Consider the following 24,067-nt stretch of genomic DNA (forward strand, 5'->3'; position numbering starts at 1 on the left):
TATCTTTATTTTTGGTTGTAAAGTTGACACTCAAATGCACTTTTGGATTGATGGGCCAAACGCAAACGCATGCTTCTGAAAATAACTAACTTAAAAACCTCTCATAATATACATTTTAAATCATTTATCTATTCAAATAACATTAATTGTAAAATGAATCTTCAAATATCTTTATTTTTGGTTGTAAAGTTGACACTCAAATGCACTTTTGGATGATAGGCCAAACGCAAACGCATGCTTCTGCATTACCAAGAAAAGCGCATTTGAAATGATTTGGTCAAACATGAACTATCACGAACCGAGAGTACTTCTGATGAATCTCTATTTGCGAAAAGTGCTCGGCCAACTGCAGCAAGCATGAAGACAGAGCAACACAAATGGGAGATAAGCACTTTTCATTAGAACTCAAATAGCTCTGACATTCACAGTAAAAGAGAAACTCCAGAGCCTGCTCTACATTTTTACAAGCTGTAAGGATCAAAGCATCCTTCATTTCAGTTACAAACTGATTCATTGAGTCTGCCAGCCATGAAATCAGTGAATATCTCAGTCGTTAAACAAATGCTATTCTCCCTTCCAAAAAAAAAAACTTAACGGAGCTTTCGCACACCAAGTTGGGAGCTGATATCTCATTCTACCTGCACACGGAGCAAAACAATTCTAGCCGCATTCATGGAGTAAAATCAGTTTCTGTACTGGAGAATGAATCGTCCTCAGCGATGCAATATACCTTTTCCTTCTCTTCATCCCACATTAGAACTTCTCGTACATACCTAAATGCTTCATCAACAGATGTACTTTGAAGAGCCCTAGTCGGCCAAACAAATAGCTTTTTGCCAGTGATTGAAGCATAGAGCTGCTTGAACTTAACAGCAACATAATAATATGCTTGATTTGCCAAGGCTTGATTGTTTTGTCTCTGTCTCAAAGGTCTAAAGTCATGAAACCAATCACAGACTGTCAAAGGAACTTGGTTGATTTTGTTTTCAAAGATATCATATTTATTTAGGAGGAGCACAAAAGAGGCTTCCTCGAAGCTAGTATGTCTAACTAAACTCTCAAATACATCTCTGCTTGCCAACATTTTATTTTCTGAGGTACCATCACCTTGGGTCCATGCCAGGTCATAGTCACTCAAGGCCACACAAAAGATTACCACTTTAACATCTTCAAACATTTCAAGCCATTTGCCACTATCATGGTCTCCCTTAGAACTGATACGGATCAATTGATACCTGAAGGAAGACAAACAGAAGAAAACGGATGGTCACCGAGGGGCAATAAGTTCACTTTATCAAACTAATATTAGCTATGCAAAAAGAGTTACTTGGTCCAAGGAGGTTCGCTTTGTAAGTCCTCATCATAGATCTCAGACATAGGGCTGTGATCATCGAATGAGAATTCAAGAGAAGCAAGTCCGTTGCTAGGAGTCACCCCTTCAGCAAATAAAATGTCCTTTTCTGAAGGTTCGTACTCATTACTAGATATCTCGATGGCCTGGCAAAAGTAAGATCGCATATTGACTGGCAGATGCAAGCTAAAGGCTTCCAGATAAGCATTATCAAAGATTATTCTAAAAGGTTAGCAACATCTAGCAAGCAATTGCAGAACCCCTTAAAAGTATCAATATCATTGAATTTGAGATAGTATAAAGTAGGGAGCACCCTAGATTAAAAAATAATCTCTGAAGAAATGTACTTTTGACAACCATTTCAAACATAAGTAGCATTTATAGACTTGTAAGTTGATGATGACTCGAAGCTGTTTTACCCGTTATCACTGCAATTCAGTGTTTATGCTTACACAATATAGGCTATATCTTATTATCTACTAATTCGTCAATCCAATTTAAAAGCTGCATTCTCTTTTAAGAATTAGTTGACCGTGCTTCTGCAATATCACATATTGCATGGACTCTATTTCATTTACAAGCTACAACACTTCAGAAAAGATGTGGCAGTATTCAAGAAAAACAGACTTGAGATTGCTGTCTGCCTTGTTGGTGTAGAAGTATTTAAACTTTTCCACTAATGATAACTTAAGAGCCTGTTTGGTTGGGGGAATAGAAGATTCCATCACCACATTAATTCCGTACAAGTACATACATTTTGGCTGTTTTTTCTTCTTTTTTCTGCATAGGTTATGCGGGAATGTATGCATTATTTTATGCAGAGTAGAATGTGGAATAAAAATACGGGTATTAGTAGTAGATGGATTAAAATAAAAATGACAAGAATGCCCTCACACTCTTTAGATTTATTTCTTCTTTTTAGTTGAAAATATCAAACAAGAAATAATCTTTGTATTATAATCCCTACATTATTAATCCATGCATAACTTGTTTCTAACCAAACTACCCCTAGAAGTATGTAATAGAGGAGGTCATTGTACTTGAACCCTATTTTTTTAGAAAATGGAGGTGCTGTAGCACATTATATTTGATGGCAATCAAGGTTATATAGGAATGCTTGAAGAGATCTACAATATAATCGACATAATAAAATAGAGAAGCTTGGAAACGAAATTTTCTAGTATCTAAGCCTACAACATCTGAGACATGTCACACTAAAGGCTCCATGGAGGTAACTAGGAGTGGCAAACGGGCGGGTCGGGTTGGATATGGTTCGTGTAGAAAACGGGTAATGAAAAAATGGATAAATTATCCGACCCGACCCATATTTAATACGGATAAAAAACGGGTTAACCGACGGATAATATGGGTCCATGACTTCTTGAATATGAACACTTTTTGGAGAATTTGTAGTCTCCCAAACTTGAGGAACCCCCAATTTGAGGCTTTACAAATGTAAAAGTTAAGCTCATTAGTTATCCATTGGTAACCCATTGGTTATCCATTTTCTAAATGGATAATATGGTTCTTATCCATATTTGACCCATTTTTAAAAAGTTCATTATCCAACCCATTTTTTAGTGGATAATATGGGCGGTTAACTGTGTTCTTTTAACCATTTTGCCACCCCTAGAGGTAACCTATGATGCAGCATCAAATATACCATCAAAAAACAGAAACAACAGTACGTACAAAGTAATAGAAAAATATGGTCATAAAGCCCAAGATCAATCGCTAGATCTAGTAGTTAAATATGAGCTATCTATTCGAGGCTATAGCTAAATCTTCTTGCTAAATCAGTTCAATTACGGATAAATTTAAGCATGCATCAAAACAATCAAGAGGCAAGTTCTGTAAGTTACCATTTAACATGATAAGGCTATAAGACCTCAGTGCAATGGGTCAAATTGTGCTATGATCTTGTAACATCACAATCAAGTGAGCGGTGAAAATCATAACCTTGACATGACTTGTTAACTCATTTGCTCTATAATGACAGCTAATGTTGACCTTATTATCAAATGGTAACATCTGGACCGTCTAGTGAAATGTCACCCTTACTTATTTTACTGAATAAATAGTAATTGTCAAAAAAGTCTTTGGCAAGTAAATAATAAATTCAATATACAAGGTAAGCTTCTGATGCTATTTATAGTCAAAAACCATGCATTTTCAACTTCCTCTCTTCATGATAATATCAAGTAATAGAAACATCAATCCAAATAAATTGTGTCGCTACCAACTAGATGTCAAATATTGATTTAGTTGATTTATGTTTTGTAACTTAATAGAGCAATAGATACCTCTATTCAATAATCTTAGAAATTCAAAACTAGATGTATTAATACCACACCACTTATAAATGAAGTATTTACTATTGAATTTCCTTCATTTACACGATCTTCAATTCATCATAATTGAATGTGACTCTCATTACATGCTTACGAATAATTTAACAGTGTTTACTCATTGTGACCAAATGAATTTTAACATATATTTTCACCTGATTTCATGTCCACTATAAGTGCCATGTCTCAAATTGCCACCTCTAAACCAACTGCTATCCAGTAAATGCAGATATCGTTTATGGAAACAAGGTATACCTGGTCCAGGAAATATTTAGCAGTATCAGGAAGAAAATGCAGTTCATCCCTTCTCTTGTATGTTTCCTGGATGGCAGGGTCTTTCCAGATCTCGTCTACAACTGGAGCATATTCACGTGTTGCAGCAGGAAAGAATGTATCCAAATCTCCCATAGCTATGATTTCCAGTAACCAATCAGAAAAATGTTTTACTCTTTGATTGACTGAGTAGATGCAGCGCCTGCTCCCATCAGTTCCGGCATCAACTGAATTAAATTTACAGTATCCACACAACAGAAATTCAGATATTGCCCGCATGATATATATATCCATCAAGGAGAGGATGCCCTTTGTGCTTATAAACAACACATAGATACAAAGACCACACACATAAATCTCTCTGTGTATATATATATATATGTATGTGTGTGTGTATATATATATATATAGAGGGGGGTTGGAGGGGGGGGGGGGGAGGGGGTCAGTGAAACCTTGTATATTTTATAGTAATGTTTCCCCAAAACCACTAAACGAGCAAAGTTGAAGGGGGAGTAGGATAATTCATGTAATGCCTTGTAACGACCCGGCCGGTCGTTTTGAGTATTATAGCCATGTTCCCCCATTTATTGCTTATTCTACGTTCGTTTGTTGTTATGTGACTTGTCGGGGTGGTTGGTTTGGTTCCGGGGATATTTCGGAATGAATTGGGGCACTTAGTCCTAAGGTTGGAAGCTTAAGTTGAAAGAGTTGACCGGATGTTGACTTATGTGTAAACAACCCTGGAATGAAGTTTTGATGATTCTGATAGCTTCGTATGGTGATTTTGGACTTAGGAGTATGTCCGGATATTGATTTGGAGGTCCGTAGGTCGTTTGGCTTGAATTGACGAAAAGTGAAAAGTTGAAGGTTTGGAGAGTTGAGAAGTTGATCGAGAGTTGAATTTATTGATACCGGGCTCGGATTTTGGTTCCGGAAGTTGGAACAGGTCTGTTGTGTCATTTATGACTTGTGTGCAAAATTTGAGGTCCATCGGAGTTGGTTTGATGGGTTTCGGCATCGATTGTAGAAGTTGGAAATCCATTAGTTTCAATAGGCTTGAATTGGAGCGCGATCCGTGTTCTTGATATTGTTTGAGGCCTCGACTAAGTTCGTATGATGTTTTAGGATGGGTTGGAATGTTTGGATGGGGGGCCCGGGCGAGAATCAGATTGATTTCGGATTGAGTTTGGTACTTATGCAAAATCTGATGTGCTTCAGTTCTGGTGCAACTGCACCTGTGAGCCGCAGAAGCGGCCATGGGGTCGCAGGGTGCGGTCTTGAGTGTGTTGGGCAGTGGTTGCAGGTGCGAGGGTATTTCGGCAGATGCGGATTTTGGTCAGGGGCTTAGGGGTCGCAGAAGCAGAAGCGAAAGGTATCCACAGGTGCGCTCCCGCAAGTGCGGAGCTTGGACCGCAGAAGCGGACCCGCAAAAGCAGGATTTGAGCCGCAGAAGCGGCTGGTCGGGAGTTTAATGAAACTCCGCAGAAGCGGAGGACTTGTCTGCAAAAGCGCTGAACCGTAGAAGCAAAAATGCTAGACAAAGTTATAAGAACGAGAGTTAGAGTATTTTCTTCATTTTTGGACTTTGGGAGCTTGGATTGAGGCGATTTTTGGAGGGGTTTTCACCTAGATTGAAGAGGTACGTGATTTTTGATCACTTTTGTCCATGAATATTAAATACCCATTGATTATTTCACTTATTTATAATGAATCTAAGTTAGAATTTGGAAATTTTTGACTCATGTATTGGAGAGTAAGATTTGGGGATTTGAGGGTCGATTTATGGTCGGAATTGAGTGATTTTGGTATATGTGAGAAAGCACGGGAGAAAATATGTTATTGATATTGGATGTTCAACACAATACAAGAGGTCCTTATTTATAGCTATACTATACAAGGACATACTACTCCTATTCCAATGTGGAACAAGATTACACTATATACATAGCTGTAAACTAACACTCCCCCTCAAGCCGGCGCATATAAATCATATGTACCGAGCTTGTTACATATATAACCAATACGAGGACCAGTGAGAGACTTGGTGAAAATATCTACAAGTTGATCATTCGACCTCACAAACTTTGTAGCAATCTCTCCTGAAAGTATCTTTTCTTTGACGAAATAACAATCAATCTCAATGTGTTTAGTTCTCTCATGGAACACCGGATTTGATACAATATGAAGGGCAGCTTGATTATCGCACACAAGTTCCATCCGACTAATTTCACCAAATTTCAACTCCTTGAGCAATTGTATGGTCCAAACTAGCTCACATGTTGCCATAGCCATTGCTCGATATTCTGCTTCTGCACTAGACCGAGCAACTACATTCTGTTTCTTGCTCTTCCAGGACACCAAATTGCCTCCTACTAAAACACAATATCCAGACGTAGAACGTCTATCAGAAGGTGATCCTGCCCAATCAGCATCTGAGTATCCAACGATCTGCTCATGACCTCGATCCTCAAACAGTAACCCTTTGCTTGGAGCCGATTTTATATACCGAATAATGCGGACAACTGCATCCCAATGACTATCACAGGGAGAATTCATAAACTGACTTACAACACTCACAGGATAAGAAATGTCGGGTCTAGTCACTGTGAGATAATTTAATTTTCCAACCAGCCGCCTATAGCTTGCAGGATCGCTAAGCGGCTCCCCCTGTCCTGGCATAAGTTTAGAATTCGGATCCATCGGAGTGTCAACAGGTCTGCAACCTATCATCCCCGTCTCCTCAAGAATGTCTAAAGCATATTTTCTTTGAGAAATAACAATACCTGAGTTAGACTGGGCAACCTCAATACCTATAAAGTACTTCAATCTGCCTAGATCCTTAGTTTGGAAGTGTTGGAAGAGATGTTGCTTCAGATTGGTAATACCGTCCTGATCATTGCCAGTAATAACAATATCATCAACATAGACTACCAGATAAATACAGAGACTTGAAGCAGAGTGCCGATAAAACACAGAGTGATCAGCTTCACTACGAGTCATGCCAAACTCCTGGATAACCGTGCTGAACTTACCAAACCAGGCTCGAGGAGACTGCTTTAGACCATAAAGTGACCGACGCAAGCGACATACAAGGCCACGAGACTCCCCATGAGCAACTAAACCAGGTGGTTGCTCCATATAAACCTTATCCTCAAGATCACCGTGAAGAAAGGCATTCTTAATGTCCAGCTGATAGAGGGGTTAATGACGAATCGCAGCCATGGATAGAAAAAGGTGGACTGAAGCCACTTTAGCCACGGGAGAAAGGTATCACTGTAATCGAGCCCAAATATCTTAGTATATCCTTTGGCAACAAGACGGGCCTTAAGTCGATCAATCTAGCCATCGGGACCAACTTTGACTACATAAACCCAACGACAACCAACAGTAGATTTACCGGAGGGAAGAGGAACAAGCTCCCAAGTACCACTTGTATGTAAAGCAGACATCTCGTTACTCATAGCATGTCGCCATCCTGGATGAGACAACGCTTCACCTGTAGACTTAGGGATGGAAACCGAGGACAGAGAAGATATAAAAGCATAATGGGGAGATGGCAGACGATGATAACTCAAACCGACATAATGAGGATTAGGGTTAAGTGTGGTCCGTATACCTTTCCGAAGTGCAATCGGTGTACTAGGAGCAGGGTCCGCAGCAGGAGCAGGGTCAAGTGTAGGACGAGAACCAGTTAGGCCTGATGTAGGGCGCGAACGACGATGATAAGTCAAGAGTGGTGTTCCTGTGGCTGGGGAGCTAGGAGGAACAACACTAGACTCCTCAACGGTTGGTATGGATGAAACCTCTGTGGTCGAAGTTGGAGGAGGAGCTATAGTAAACTCCTCAAAGGCCGGTATAGGTAAGACCTCAGATATATCATGGTGGTCAGCAGAAGTAAAGAAAGGTTTAGACTCAAAAAATGTGACATCAGCTAGCATAAGGTACCTACGAAGATCTGGAGAATAACAACGATATCCCTTCTGAACACGAGAATAACCAAGGAAGACACACTTGAGAGCACGAGGAGCTAACTTATCTTTCCTAGGGGCTAAATTATGAACAAAACACGTGCTCCCAAAAACACGGGGTGAAAGAGAGTATAAGGGTGACTGGGGAAACAATACTGAATGCGGAATCTGATCCTTGATGGGAGATGAAGGCATCCGATTAATCAAATAACAAGTTGTGAGAACTGCATCGCCCCAAAAGCGCAACGGAACACGAGATTCAATTAGAAGTGTGCGAGTCTCAATAATGTGTCTATTCTTTCTCTCAGCAATCCCATTTTGCAGAGGGGTATAAGGACAAGATGTTTGATGAATAATTCTTTGAGAAGTCATAAACTGCTGAAATTGAGAAGATAAATATTCTAAGGCATTATCACTGCGAAAAATGCGAAAAGAAACACCAAATTGGTTTTTGATTTCAGCACAGAAACTCTGGAATATAGAAAATAACTCAGAACAATCTTTCATTAAGAAAAGCCAAGTACATCTTGAATAATCATCAATGAAACTAACAAAATAACGAAATCCCAAGGTTGAACTGACTCTACTAGGACCCCATATATCAAAATGAACTAAGGAGAAGACAGACTCTGCATGACTCTCAACACTACGTGAAAAGGAGGCTCGGGTATGTTTCCCAAGCTGACACGACTCACAATCTAATGTAGACAAACTAGATAAACTAGGCACCATCTTCTGAAGTTTGGATAAACTCGGATGTCCTAAACGTCTGTGGATTAGATCTGGAGGATCTGTAACTAGACATGTTGTGGAAGGACTGAGTGAGTTAAGGTAGTAAAGGCCTTCTGATTCACGTCCTGTACCAATTGTCTGACCGCGTCCTGCATAATAAAAGAATCGTCAGTAAAATATATACCACAATGGAGGGCACGAGTCAAACGACTAACAGATGCAAGACTAAAAGGATAGCCAGGGACATAAAGAACGGAATAGAAGACAAGGGATTAGCTTGTCCAACTCCTTTTGCCTTAGTTTGACATCCATTGGCTAAAGTAATAATGGGAAGAGACCGTGAATATACAATATTTGACAAAAGTGATATATTACCAGAGATGTGATCAGAAGCGCCCGAGTCCATGACCCATGGGCCAAGAGTGCTAGACTGGGAAACACAAGCAAAAGAATTACCAGTAACAGAAGTATCAGTCTGAGCAACAGAGGCTACTTGTGGAGATGTCTGCTTACTTGCTCGATACTGAAGGAGCTCATTATATTCTTCTTTAGATAAAGAAAATCCTTGGTTACCTGGAGTCTCGGTCTGAGCAATGTAAGCATTTTTGGGTGGACGACCATGTAAGGAATAGCTCATTTCACGAGTGTGTCCAAGTTTGTGACAATAAGAACACTTGGGTCAAGATCTTCCAAAACGACCTCCTTCTCGTCTATGCTCCATAGTTTGAGATGCCCGAACATCCATTGTCTGGGATGCAAGAACAGAGGAATCAAGTATCTGTGACGAGATCACTGGGTGACTTGGTGCTGCAGCAAGGCGGAGTAATCGAGAGAATAATTCATCAACTGTCGGGACAGTCGGACTAGACAAAATCTGGTCGCGTACTGAATCAAGATCATTAGGAAGTCCAGCGAGGGTAAGAACGAGAAACATCTTTTGTCGCTGCTCTTGTTGTTTTTCAAGACTAGCAGAAACTGGCATCAACTTCTCAAATTCCTCTGTGACTGCCTGTACTTGACCCAAGTAAGTAGACATATCTAATTCCTGCTTCTTTAAGTTTGTCATCAGCGATATCACATCATAGAAACGAGATATGTCATTAGTGTATAAGGTGCGTGCCTTTGCCCAAACCAAATAACATGTCTGGAATGGACAAAATAAGGGCATCAACTTGGAATCAATAAATCGCCATAAGATGCTACATAACTGAGCATCGATTTTTGCCCAAAGTGCTATTGCCTTTTCATCTCCTTCGCTAGACTGTTTGATTAGATGATCTTGAACACCTTGGCCTCTACATCACAACTCGACAGATGAAGCCCAAGCTAAGTAGTTTGAACCTCCCATTAAAGGTTTCGAGGTAATAATAGCACTAGAGCTTCCAGAACTCATGTTTCTAGACCCAAAAGCATCAAATCCCAAAGACATTGTTGCAAATTATTCCCAAATAAGAGAAAGAATCAACTGTAATCCACTGAACCAGAGTAAGGAAACACAGAAACAGAATAATGAAATATTGTAGCTGCCGGAATCTTACTGTAGCTGTCGGAATAGTATTGTAGCTGCCGGAAAAAAACTCAAAGTGGTCAGAATGAAATGAAAACAGTAGGGGTAGGATCGGAATTACCAGGCGACCCAACTGTTCTGAAGGAAGTTTTTCAAAAAATGACGGGAAGTGATCGTACGCGCCGGCGCGTGAGCTCACGCGCGTGAGCTTCTGGTGGCGCGAGGAGGCGCGTGAAGAGGCTGCTGCCGGAGATTTTCACTGGAGTTTGGTCGCCAGACAGTGACGACTCTTGTGGTAGTGTTGGATTTTGCACAACACTGACGGAGACGAAGCAGACGCAAAACAGCCTTAAAAAAAGAGTCGCCGGAAACAGACTTCCGCTGACTGATTTCTCTTCCCGGAATCGCTGGAATTTATGCACAGCGATAAATCTCTCACAATTGCTCTGATATCATGTGAGAAAGCACAGGAGAAAATATGTTATTGATATTGGATGTTCAATACAATACAAGAGGTCCTTATTTATAGTTATACTATACAAGGACATACTACTCCTATTCCAATGCGGGACAAGACTACACTATATACATAGCTGTAAACTAACAGTATAGTTGGACTCATTATTGAGTGGGTGTTCGAATTTTGTCGGGTTTCGAGACGTGGGCCCGGAGTTGACCTTTTGAATTTGGTTAAAGAACTTAGCTTTATCGTATGGGATCGATTCCTATAGCTTGTATTGATTATATTAAGTTGTTTGTGACTAGATTCGAGTCGTTCGGAGGCCGATTCGCGAGGTAAGGGTTTGTTGGAGCATTGAGTTGCGCTCTTTGAGATAACACTTCTAAACACGGTACTGAGGGTATGAATCCCTGAAATACGTGTATGTGGTTGGTGCTGAGGTGACGCACATGCTAGGTGACGGGCGTGTGGGGGCACCATGGTAATTATGACTCTGTTGATTTTGTGGTACTGTGTAGTTATCTAATTCTTGTTCTATCCGTGAAATTCCTAGGTGTCAGAGTAATTGAGCTGTGATTAATGCTAGAAATCATGTTTAGGCTATGTGCTTATTCTGTTGGAACCCACTGAGGTCATTTCTCCTGTTGAGTTATTTGCTTAAATTGCAATTATGTACTCAGTCGTATTCATTTATCTGCATATCATATCTCAGTCTCTGTTATTATTTACTGTCACATCATGTTATCATTTTTTCTTTTAGGCTGAGTGGTATGAGATTTGTGAGCGCGTGAGGCGGGAGAGATTAACGACTGAATTAGGGCCTGAGAGCCGGATTGTGAGTGATATTTATAGGATCGGGTTGCACCCGAAGCAGACCTTATTGGTCATTTATGGGATCGGGTTCCACGCCGCAGCATGCCTCATTGGTCATTAATGGGATCGGGCTGCACGCCGCAACAGGCTTTATTGACTCATTATGGGATCAGGCTGCACGCCGCAACAGGCCATGTTGGATGTATATTAGCGCTTGGGCAGGATCCGCCCCTCCAGAGTCTGACATACCAGTAGTGAGCCCAGGTACCGTACAATGCTGAGTAATTGTGCATGATGAGTGGGAGTTGAGGCGGATAGATTGAGTACTCTGAGTGTGTGAGTACCTGAGACTATTACTGTGATGCATTGCATTTGACATGCATATTTGACATGTAGGCATAGAGATGTAGCATTCCTCAAGCTAGTTGTACTTGCATATTTTATCAGCGTTGAGCTTAAATTGTTGAACTTGAAAGCATGCCTAAATTTTTGTACCGTGTACAAGTTAATTATGGAAGTTCTCAGTGATTTTTACTGTCATTATCTTGTTATATTTTTGTTGCCATTATTTGGATTCAGACTGTATCTTTCTGAGCTCGTCACTGCTTTCAGCCCAAGGTTAGTCTTGTTACTTATTGAGTACATTGGGTCGGTTGTACTCATACTACACGCTGCACTTCGTGTGCAGATTCATGTACATCAAGACATGGCGGTTGCTAGATTTGGTACAATATCTGCTTGGAGACTATTGAGATAGCTGCTATGATGCCCGCAGACCTCAACTCTCTTCCTTTCAGTTTATTCAGTACTGTTCTATTTTCCAGACAATTGTATTAAAGATTTAGACTGTGTTGACACTAAGTAGCTCATGTACTCGGTGACACCAGGGATTTGAGATTTGTTGTTATTGAGTTTCAGTTATTTTTTTTATCAGTTATCGATTGAGATTTTCCACTATTGAACCTGTTAAATCATGTCTTTAATTTAGAATGCGTAGCTATTATGTGATTGTCGGCTTGCTTAGTAATGTGATAGGCGCCATCACGACAGGTTGGGATTTGGGTCGTGACATGCCTTGGGTTTAGGAAAACGCTGAACTTAACTAGCCCTTTGGAATTGTGAGAAACCACCACATAGATTCCATTGGTCAACCTATGACAAGCCAACTTTGACATTAAATAAAGGCCATATCCAATCCTTTAAGAACATAACAAGGATGAAAATATATGGAAACAGGCCCTCAGATCCACTCTGCCCATTGTATATACTACACAGTCAAATCAGAAAGAAAGCAAACCTAAATTTTCTGGCTATCAGCATGCACCTGTAGCCTGTAGGAAAATGCTTTTCCCCATGTACAAGCAGGTGCAAGGGAGAGAGGATCTATGCCTTTCTTCTAGTTGTCATTTCTAACTAAATGCTTTCACACTTTGCTTCCTTGCTTATTACAAGTAGCTATCCTTTGCAGGCCTTTACTTTTATCAACTCAAAATAAATTAGGATTACAACCAGAATGGGTGCAACTCAATTCAGCTTACGTTCAACGAGGAAGGAGTGTCTAGAATACCTGGTGAAAAATTTTCCATCTCCAAATCTGAGGTTTTCTTATCCATCAGGACCTCCTCCTCAAAGTGCTCTCGCCCCTCGAGTAAGACACTCAGGTATCTATAGATGTTTCTTTGAATGGTAAGCTTGATATTCTGTACCTCTTCAACTGTGAATTTACTTTTAGATATAAACTTCACCTGTTGTATTGAAAGAAGAGAAGGAATACAATTGATTAAGAGATAATCATGAAATAAAGATTACAAGGTTTGGCAACAGTAGCAAATAGGCAGTTTCCAGGTTCAATCGCGGTAGTCATGTAGGTAAATGACAGAAGCAACTTAATATAAACCATTAACCAAGCATGATTAATCTGTGTTAGACTGGAATCAATGTTCCCTACTTAATACTACAGATGATCCACCAAGATAATCTGAATCGCCGAAAAGAAAACTCAAACGAAATCAACCTGAGGAATTTACCCAGTAAGAAGGAAGCTAGCACTTTTTGTTTGAATTTCGGATTGAAAGGAAAAGACTCAACTTCAGTGTGTACATTCAACAAGTTTTTAGCCTTTGAAACTCAATAACATGAATGAAGAAATGCACTTACTAACTTGTAATATGATGAAATGTCACTAATTTTCACTTCAAAGAGAAGGAAATAAGTAGAGAATCCACAGTTTTAAGCTTTCTTCTCAAAAGGCTATCTGATATACTGTAAGTACTGGAGAAAGGCCCTCGCTTAAAGATCATCATAGAAAACCGGCAAGCTTCTTATTCAAGGAATTACTAACTTATCCAAATAACAGAAGATATATGATTTTGTATGCCGACCTGCTTAAAAATGGTGCTTGTCCCGGATCCTTCCAACCCAAACAACAAAAGTGTCTGCAGTCTACCATGCTCCAAATACTCAGGTATAGACCTACCTGAAAAGGCAGTCGCATCTTCTTTTGGCCCGTGAATATTTCCAGGTGGAACAGGCAATGAAAACAATGAACAAATGAAACGAGTAGATGCCTGCCTAACAAAAAGTACAGCTGTAACTAATTAAAATACAGGCATAAATCATTTAAAAAGGATCATAATGTCCCTCAAGTGGACACTTTTACTTAAAAGGATTACGAGAGAACCTTTCCCCATATGTTTCCTCTAATGTTATTTTGACCTTCTTCCTCATAGGATCCATCATCGTATACCCAAAAGTGAGTACCTCGTTGACACTGAACCTTGGCTAACTGAGAAAAGAGGAAAAGATTTCAGCACAGATAGCTAGTTTTTGTTCCAGTCTTATAAGACACCATCATCTCTAGAAATTTTATCTCCATTGATTTCCAGAATGCAGTGTGAACACAGGAATCCAGTATTGAGCATGCCAAAGCTACTCTCATTCAGAATATAGGAAAATATATGTTTTGAGCAAAATTAATTAGTATATCATCTACTTAAGGGTATCCTTCAAGATGGAAATATTGAAACTCCTTAAAAAGATGCGGCTTAGCTTTGCTAATACAATGAGTGGGAGGGTCGGGGCTAAAATGGGTTCACACCCTCCAGCCTCTCTTGCTTTCTGCACCAACAGAAATTATGCGACTCGAACTGCATCAACTGAAGTTGCAGGCTTGCATCTTGTGACGCAGTCCATTACATGAGACAGTCCTAAACCTTCCTTCAACTACAGCACTCTTCAAGCACGCACATAATTCTCGTGTGCAATGCCCATTAGATCTTACACACGTCGGAATGATCAAAGCTGGCTACCAGCAAAATCTGATTCTGATAATGATATATCAAACTTCCATGTCTCAGAAAATAAGTGATAACAACTAAATTATTCAGAAACCACTATGAACTACAGTAACAACAAGAAGAAGATCTGTAGAACAATCACTTCAGAATCTTTAATCAACACGGAACATCGACTAAAGCTAAAAACATGAAATCCATGATAAAATGATGCGATATGCAATGAACTAACTTCAGAGAGTATTTTTCATGCTCAAATAGAGCGAACATGCACCAGAATATTCTGAATAATCCAACATTTGAATTTACTTTACCTTCAGAACCCTGAGCTCAACTTTTGTAATCTCACGGCCATTGATGAACACTTTTGTATTTCCTTTACTAGCATCAATCTGAAGCTTACCACCCACATTCAGTTTTGAACTTATTATCCTATCTGGCTTCTCTCCCTCCTATAAGAAAACATGCCAAATCCAATGAGCAACAAAATGCCACAAATAAATCACATACAGAGTACCTATGCAAATTGACGAAAGCACAATAAAAACTGCTGTCACCTTTCCCCAAAGCCCCGAATCCTTGTCATACCAATACTTTTCAGGTCTCAACTTCTGCGGTGGAATTGCACATCCAAGCAACTCTACTAATTCCTCCTCCCGCAATGGCCTCCCATTGACCCACACCTGCTCAGGTTGAATTTGGTTTGCCAAGCACTCACTCTCTGCCTTCATTATCAACTTAACTTCCAAGGGACTACAGATTTTCGCCAGCAAACGAGAACACTTACCCAGTTTTTCTCTGTTAGCCTCATCTATAGGCTCTCCTATGCATCCCACACATTTCCTACCCTCTGGCATTGAGCCCATAGCCTTAAGCAAACAGTTTCTACAGTACCTAGCACCACACACAATGCAAAATTCTCTCTCTCTTAACCTGTTATTCTTCCCACACCTACTACAGGCATGAGCCCTAATCTTAACCCCTAGCCTATCATTTTTTCCATTTTTCTCCCCTTCCGGCAATGATTTATCATCAACATCAATAGGCCGCGCCAAATTATACTCATTTCTATCTACGCTATCATATTTATCATCATTATCATTTTCATATTCATTCTCTGCATTTTCATCAGTATCAACAGCCGGAGCATTACCGCTATTATTAAACTCCGAAATAGATTGATCCGTCGGGATTTTACTCTCAGATTCCGAGCTGGAATTCATGCGCAGCCTTGAAGCCGAACACGAACTTCCGCTTCCACTTCCACTACTGTTTTCCTTCACGTGCATAGCGAATTTGGAATAAACGGACGGTACCTTACGGAATTTGGGAAGTTTCGTGAGGGTACTTTGGGAAGAAGCCAGTGGATCAACTACAGGAACAGGAAAATCTAACGGAGGACCTTTATACTCAACAGCGATAGAGTAGTCGAGTTGTTCTTCGTCCGGTAGCGGAGCTCCGGCAGGCAACATTCGCCGGAGAAGGTCTAGCCAAGCGTCAGAATTGGAATCAGTTAACGGCTCAGTCATGTGGAAATCAGTAGAAGAAAGAGGATGAAGATTCAATGTGCAATTTGAAGAGTGTGAAATGGAAATAGTGGTGACATGGTTGCTTGCCAAATTGGTTAGGTTGGGATTTTGGTGCGTAACTGAAACTGACCTTTTGGACAATTAAGACAGAGAGAAAAGGGATGCAACTGGGAAAGGAAACAAAGGACGGTGGCCAGGTGGGCGTTCGTTTTGAAAATTAAAAGCATGGGAAATTAAATTACTAAAAGCCGCCTACATGCTCAGACTAGGTGCGCGTCACTCCTGAGTAAAGCCTCATGCAATTTGGTAACTACGTTTTTTTTTTCTCTTCTCCAAATTGGTAACTACGTTCTCCCTCTTGAAATCTTTTATCTAATGAGTCAAATTCATTTTACTAAATTTTTGTCAACGAGTATTACTCACAAATTCATATGGATTAACCAGTAGTAATGAATCATTTTATACGAATGATATATGATGCTAGTATATTCATCTGGAAAATTTAAAAAGTTAATTCATTAACGTTGAAAAACTTGTCTCTCTATATATATGTTATAAAACAATTTATATGCAAAATACATATCTTATGCATTCGTTGGTTTGCCATATACACATCAAGCACAAATTAAGTATGATCCATAAAAAATTATTTGGATTTGACGTTTCCTTAAACTCTGTACAACTTGGGAAGTAAGGGAGGATCCAACTCTCTGCAGTGTTAAAGTAAAGAAGTAACATGGGGTGTTTCTTAACAGATTATTCCTACAACTAATAACACCAGTCTCTATTATTTTCAATCATATCAAAAAAGTTATTTAACATTATTTATAATTACATTTTAATTTATTTTATGAGGTACAAACATATTAGTATTACGATCATATGTGTTAATACTTCTTAATTTGAAAAAGACATCCTTAGTATATTGTTTACCCTCAAAAATAGATAACAATTAAATTTATTTATGGTTTTAAGGATACGTGGATTAATTCGATACAAACGATAAAGTGCGTTAGATTAAACGAATAAAGGAAGTAATAAATTATCAAATCACTTGAGGAGGAGGATTCCGGACTTTAAAACAACCTTAATGAAATATCTGCCCTCGATCTCGGACTCACAATGACCAAGCACTGATGAACAAGAATAAGAACTTTGAATAACGGAGAAAATAATAGTATATTGCCTTGATATGCGTGTTACCATGTCTAATGAATAATCAGACCCCTCCCCCCTATATAGTAGGGGAGTCCTACCCTAGGTACAATTCCATAAAAGGTAAAAAATTTTCGTTTAACTAATCACCATATTTCTGCTGGTACGTGCCAAGATCCACGCCGTGATACCCGGCCGGTCACGGATATCACGGCCTTTTATTAATCGTGCTCGGTTGCCTGACAACGCTCTCTGAAGTCTTTTGGGATTTGGACCGATCCCGAGGTCATGGCCCTGATATTCCCGAGGGTGGGCGTTGTGTCCCCGGACCCTGGCTCGATGAGACTCTCGCCTCGATTCTGATTTCTTATCATTACGTCTCTTGCTCGATTTACCTAATTAGAAACTAGGGTGTCCCATGGGCCCGGTTTCACCCGTATACAGATAGTCCCCTTATTTCTTGGAGAGTAAGTTTACGGAGACGACGAGGAACGACATGAGCTCTTCGATTCCTTCTTTAACATGCCGTGACACGACAAAGAAATCAAAACGTCACGTCAGTCGCGTCATAATGACTCCAAACGCGTGTCAGCCATCGGCAGGCCGTTCCTGGATGCGAAGCGGCGCAAAGCCTTTATAAATACTCCTTCCTCCGTTCATTTTTTACTTTTGACCAAGCTTCTACCTTCGATCCTCCAAGATATCACTGCCTTTCTTCATACTCCAACATTCTTACCTTCGTTCTTCAAGTTTTTCCAACAAATTGCAATCTTTTCTTTATCCTCTACTCAAGTCGGCGTGCTTGATTTTCTTAGCAAGTTTTTACCCTTCATCTCCTAATCTTCCTTCACACTTTCAAACCTTTTTCCAGACAACAATGACGAAGACCTCCAAGACTGTTCCCCAAAAAGGTGCTTCTTCTTCCTCGCAACCGACTGCCGAGGTCGAGGAGACCATCCCTGGTATGGCTACCGATGAAGTGGCAGTCGAGCCCCCTTGAAAATGTTCGTCCTCGGGGGTGTTCGGTCGCGGATGACTTTAAGGTCGAAAAGCCCTCTTCGGTGTAAGGCCGATGCGAGACAGTGTTAAGGTGCATTTGCTCTATCACTGTGGTCGTTCTTCCTGTGGTTCGGAAGGACTGTGGCTGGGCGGATAAGGACGTAGTGATCCTCGGGCCCGATGACGACATTACTACCCATGTGGAAGGGTATTTGAGTGCTTACTACCACTTCACAATGGGCCCGGTGGACCCGGTCATTCTAGACTTCTACGGGAGGTATGATGTGTGCCTCGGTCAGATCCATCCGTCACTATGGAGGATCGTAATCCTCCTTCGATTCTTTGTGAACAAAGTCGACTCTTGTTTGTTCACCGTCGATCATCTACTCTGCTGTACAGTCCCCGAATCTTCCGAGGGGACTGATAAATCTCGTACGCCGGGCTAGTAAAGCCTAAAGGTGACAAAGGGGTGAGTCGGGCTGGGTCAAGAAAAAAGTGACCGGCAGGTCATCGATCCGGGCTGGGTTTCAGATTTTACAAATCGGGCTTAATGGGTCTGGCCCCATCCGGTCAAAAATTGAACCGGAACGATTCCGGGTCGGGCCGGGTTAGTGTAATTTTTTTTTATACTTTATATAACTAAAGTAAAAATATAAAACAAAAAAATAATCTTATAAAAAGATGTTTGAATAAAGGATACAAAGACTTTAAAATTCCTATATTTGAATATTTTATTAAGAATTTAAGATAATAGAATACAATGAAGATGAAAAAAATTGCAGTTATAATTTACAAGTTCAAACTTGCAAATTAAAGTTTATATTTAACAACAACTAAATTAATGAAAAGGAGTAAATTCAAAGTTTAATTATTAAATATAAATCTAGAACTTCAAAGGTTTTGCATTGTCTTAGTAAATTCTTCATAATCAATATGACCTTCTTGGCCATCTTCTCGAGTGTTAAATTCAAAGGCTTTCATAGTTTCATTTTAAATTTTCATTGCATAATAATACTTCAAATTAATCTAACAAACTAAAACATTAAGCATAATACGTCTAAACAGGAATGAAATCAGGGTTGGCAGGGACGCTTTGTCCGGGTGAGGACCACCGACCTGATACCTGCTTAATTTAGGCCATTCCTCGAAAAGTGGAATGTAGCACATAAGTGTCTTTTTCTTTTAGATATCAATTTTACGTCTTACCTCCCTTTTCCTCATCCGTATTTGATGTGGTGCAGCCTTCGCTAGAGTCCTAAACGTTATTTCTCAGTTCAAGGATTGGATCAAAGGCATTTGTTCGCAGATGCCTTATGTCAAGTGCTCGTTGCGCGAGTTCTCGATGGGCCGTTGGGAGGCCCGTTCCCCTGGTAAGATTTCTTTTCTTGAATAAGTAGCACCAGGCTTTCTTTTTCAGCACTATGTTCTCATTCCTTCTCGTCTCTTTTTACAGGCTTGCCTAAAACCATTGAGCTTAGGCCCTTAGTAGGGGGCGAAGACCTGCATGTTGATCCTTCTACTTTGGGGCAGCCGGGCTCCCGAGTGCCTGACTCGGACACACTTTACCGGCATAGGGACGAGCCCGAGGAGGACGAACTTGTTGTGGCATGCGAGTCGTCCATCCCCGAGGAGTGGGTGGCAGCCGAGGAGGAAACAGCAGAGGGTAATCCTCCTTAGGTTTGGGAGGCTAGTGTAGAAGTAAGGGCTGAGACCTCTCGAAACGCCGGTTCCGCCCCGCCTGGTGTTATAGAAATTTTGAGGTCGCCTTCGTTTATAGAGTCCATGTTTGATGAAGCCCGAGCGACGAAGGAGCGATCCAGCGAAGGGGCTCATGGTGCGGACGATCCCCTTCATTGCTTTTTTGATGTCGTGGACTCAACCGCTCTAGAAGACTTCTCCGGATTGGGTGATTTAGAGGTGCCGAGGAAAAGCTCATCCTCGGAGGTCGGTGGGCCGAACTCAAGCCCAATGTTGATCAACCGGTTCCCCACCCCGAGCATGGATCCCGGCCGAAAGCCATCAGTTATCATCACCGTCCTGGAGGATGCCCGGGTTCTTTCCGCCCTTGTCGGAGTAGCTAGCTACCTCCCATGCCTGGTAACCGAAAAAGATCAAGTGAAAATGAAGGAGGTGGATGCGTCGTGCTTGTTCAACAAAGCATAACAGGCGGTGAACCGGGTAAGGTGTCATTACACTCTTTTGTCTTTAAATTTAGTTTTTGATAACTCTCATGCCTTTTCCTTTTCATATATTTGCAGGCCTCGGTACTCCATCATGAAGCCTTTCTCTGATACCGGGCTGAGGTTAACCAGCTCGAGGCTGAAGTCAAGGAGCTTGCTGAGAAGAGGGACACATATAAGCTTCTCAGCAAGCAATGTGAAAAAGCAGTCAAGAATCTCCGGGCTGAGTTGGATGCGGCTAAGAAGAAACATGCCGACCTGGTGGAACAAGTAAAGATCTTTGAAGTTAGAGATAACGAGTTAGACATGGCGACTAATGGTCAAAACCTGTAGGCTCAGTAGAAGGTTGACCAGATCAACCAATTTTGAGCCGAGATGGACGAGGTCAAGGCTATGGCCGAAGAGTGAAAGGAAAAATTGATCGATTAGATTTGGAGAAGGAGGCTGCCCGGGAGCAGCTGGCCTCGGTGGAGGTCCAACTTCGAGTGGCGAGGGAGAAAACTGAGGCTCAGGCCCAAAAAACCGAAGACCTCTAATCTCAATTGGGCTCGATCATCGCTGAACTTGATGCCCTTGGCAAGGAGCATAAAATAGCCAAGTCAGTGACGGAAATAACCAGGGCTGATGCTGAAGAGATGGTAGCTCAGTACAGAGCTAATGCTGAGGCATCCCAGGACCCCCTGAAAGCCCCTGTTGAGTACGTGAAGTGGTAGTCCCGAAGAGAGGCTCTCGATGAGGTTCGTGCCTGGGTTTTCGACTTGTCGGCCAAGATCGAAAATGCTAAAAGGCTCGAGGCCGAGGCCAAGAAGCTGGTTGACCCTGAGGACGAGGAAGGCTCTGAGGGCTCCGACGAACACGAGGGCGGAGAAGACCCCGATGGCCCCGGTGACGATGCTGGCTCCGTTGGAGATCAGGCTTAGGTGCCTTAGAGATTTTTCTTTATTTTTATATTTTTGTTCATTTTGTTGAGGCCGTTTGATATTGTATAGATCTTTATTGGAATATATATATATATATATATATATATATATATATATATATATATATATATATATATATATATATATAGCTTTTTTCCCTTCGGCAATTTTCGAGTTTGTTTCTTTTGGTTTCTTCTTTATGATTGCAAATATTTTAAATGTCTTAGCACGAAATAAAATGTAGTAATAGGGTCTTGTTTGGAGGTTCGAACCAGTGTTTTAAAAGGCGTGGGTATAAAGCGAGGCATTTTACATATGCCTCAGTGAGGCGTAAGCCCCATAGGTATTTAATTTGTAATATTTTATAAAGTAATATAATTATAGTAAATATTTATAAACAGGTAAAATTGCATAAAAATTGAAGAAAACTATATATATATATATAGATGTGCTTCATCACCACAAAAAACTAATCAAAATAATCTATTATATGCTGCTTAGAAGCACAAGTAACTTGAGTCGAAAACAATAAAGTTTTTTACATGGAGGAACAGAAAGGATGATTAACCTGCAATTTGAATTTTGAACTTGCTACTATGAAGGAAAATGGAGTTCTCTTTGTATTTGTAAAAAAGAAATTGAATATTCGTTGTTTTTGGGAGATATTAGCAGACTAGCGAACAAGATAAAGAATTGAGAAAGACCATGAATTAGGGCTTCAATCAATAAAAAAAATCTTGACTTTTAAATTTAATACATTTCAGTTCTGTTTTGAAACTTTTGAGTATTTACCAAGCTGAATTTTGAGAATTTGGGTATTATATGAAGGACTTATTCAACAAATTTTGTTTTAATTTATAAAAGTCTCTGGGGTTTACGCCTCACTAAAAGAATGCGCCTCAAACGCCAGGACGTACGCCCCAAATTGCTGGGCGTACGCCTCTTAAGACTTTCGCCCCAAACTATCGCCTCGGGGCGTTTTTGGTACGCCTCGCCCCGAAAAAGCCTTTTAAACCACTGGTTCGAACAAGGCTCATTCTCGATGTAATTTTGTTTGAAATTCATGGGGGCTTGGTATGACCGGAAGCTTTCCCCAAAGTGCTTAATTAAATATTTTTAGATTATAGTTTTGCCGAGGGTAGCCTTTGAACTAGTTTGGAATTTTTGAAGGCCTTATGTTTTGATTATGGGCTTCGGATGTCTCCGAGCCGTTTCTAGGACGGTTGTAGCCTTTTAAGTTCGGGCATTGCCTAATAGGCTTTATACCCCCGGGCTCGATACCCGAGCCGTCTGGGCTTGCCTAGGACGACAGTCCCCGAGTAGGGGTGGTCGTAGCATTTTAAGTTTTAGGCACTGCCTAATAGGCTTTTGTGCCCCCGAGTTTCGATAGCCCTAGCCGTCCGAGTTTGCTTTGGACGACATTCCCCGAGTAGGGGTGATCTCTTGGATCCGGATAGAGGCTACCCTTGGGCTCAATATCTATCCTTCAAGAATAAAATATAATAGTAATAAGGGATAAAATATGTATCTGCAAGGTAGAAACTTTCTTTTATTTCTATGCGCAACATACAAGATTGTAAATGTGTACAAGCTTCGTGTTATGGCTTAAGTGGTCTATGTGCGCACGGTTCATTTGACCGTTTGGCCCTTATAATAAATCCTATCTACCTATCCCACATTGTTCAAGCACAAAGTTTCCTTCCTTACTAAAATCATTATCCGATGATGATGGCCCCCAGTATTTGAGGTCGATCGTTGAGAGGGCTCGGATACTGTTGATGCGACCCTCGACTCCGGTTCGTAACCGGTCTTCAATTCTAAGTTAGCACGATCTACTATTGCCTCATTACAAACCTTGCCGGAAAACCCATTTGGCACAAAACCGGTTCAAGGAAAAAAGAGTGCAACGTGTGTTTTCAAGCCTTTTTTTTATGAAATAAGTTATATTTCATTAACAAGATGCATCCAGGGGATGCATAGGTTACAAAGATAGGGAAATATCAGCCCAATGACAAAAAACTATTGTAAGGCTAAGGCGCCGATAAATTCCAAATAAGAGTCAGGGTTATATATAGGTGTAAAATTAACCCAACTAAAAAGATTAACTAAACATTTGGCCTTGAATGCATGGTTGGCAGTTGAAATGCCATCAAAACATCTTTGATTCCTTTCTGTCCATCTGCACTGCAAAATACAAGCAGGAATCATAGACCATATCCTTTTGATGGACTTCCCAACTCTCCAGGCATTCCAACTCAAGAAAGCCTCCCTGACATTGCATGGCTCTGGTTATCTTACGAACCAATGATTCAGCACCCGAATGGTTCCCGCAGGTGCCTTCGTGAACTTCCCTCAAGACATATTTGGTATCTCCCGGTCCCATGCATATGGCGAGTGGGCCATCGAACGTTCTCCTAAATAGGGTGTTGTTTTCGAACTGGCTGAACCTGGCCGCCTTTGTACGCAGAGCTCTCAATTCTTTAGGATCCGAGGGAAGCTTCCCGGTCTTTAGGTAATCTATATACTTATTTCTCCAGTC

At 40.7% G+C, this 24,067-nt stretch overlaps 1 protein-coding gene across 2 annotated transcripts; it reads right to left on the reverse strand.

Annotated features, from left to right (window-relative positions):
• Positions 1–378: 378 nt before the first annotated feature.
• LOC104107558 (extra-large guanine nucleotide-binding protein 3-like) lies at positions 379–16,528 on the reverse strand. 2 transcript variants are annotated; one of them, XM_009616394.4, is made up of 8 exons: positions 15,303–16,495; positions 15,060–15,197; positions 14,133–14,237; positions 13,834–14,019; positions 13,020–13,197; positions 3,955–4,199; positions 1,328–1,497; positions 379–1,235 (listed from the first exon to the last, which is right to left on the reverse strand). In XM_009616394.4, exons 1-8 carry the CDS (start codon positions 16,272–16,274, stop codon positions 671–673), a joined length of 2,559 nt encoding a protein of 852 aa, XP_009614689.1. In that variant the 5' UTR covers positions 16,275–16,495; the 3' UTR covers positions 379–670. The 2 variants fall into 2 exon arrangements, with proteins under 2 accessions (XP_009614689.1, XP_070053441.1); XM_070197340.1 differs by lacking the exons at positions 379–1,235; positions 1,328–1,497 and having other exon boundaries at positions 4,141–8,821; positions 15,303–16,528.
• Between the last annotated feature and the right edge of the window lie 7,539 nt (positions 16,529–24,067).

This window comes from Nicotiana tomentosiformis, chromosome 3, assembly GCF_000390325.3.
Source record: "Nicotiana tomentosiformis chromosome 3, ASM39032v3, whole genome shotgun sequence".
Classification (NCBI taxonomy): domain Eukaryota; kingdom Viridiplantae; phylum Streptophyta; class Magnoliopsida; order Solanales; family Solanaceae; genus Nicotiana; species Nicotiana tomentosiformis.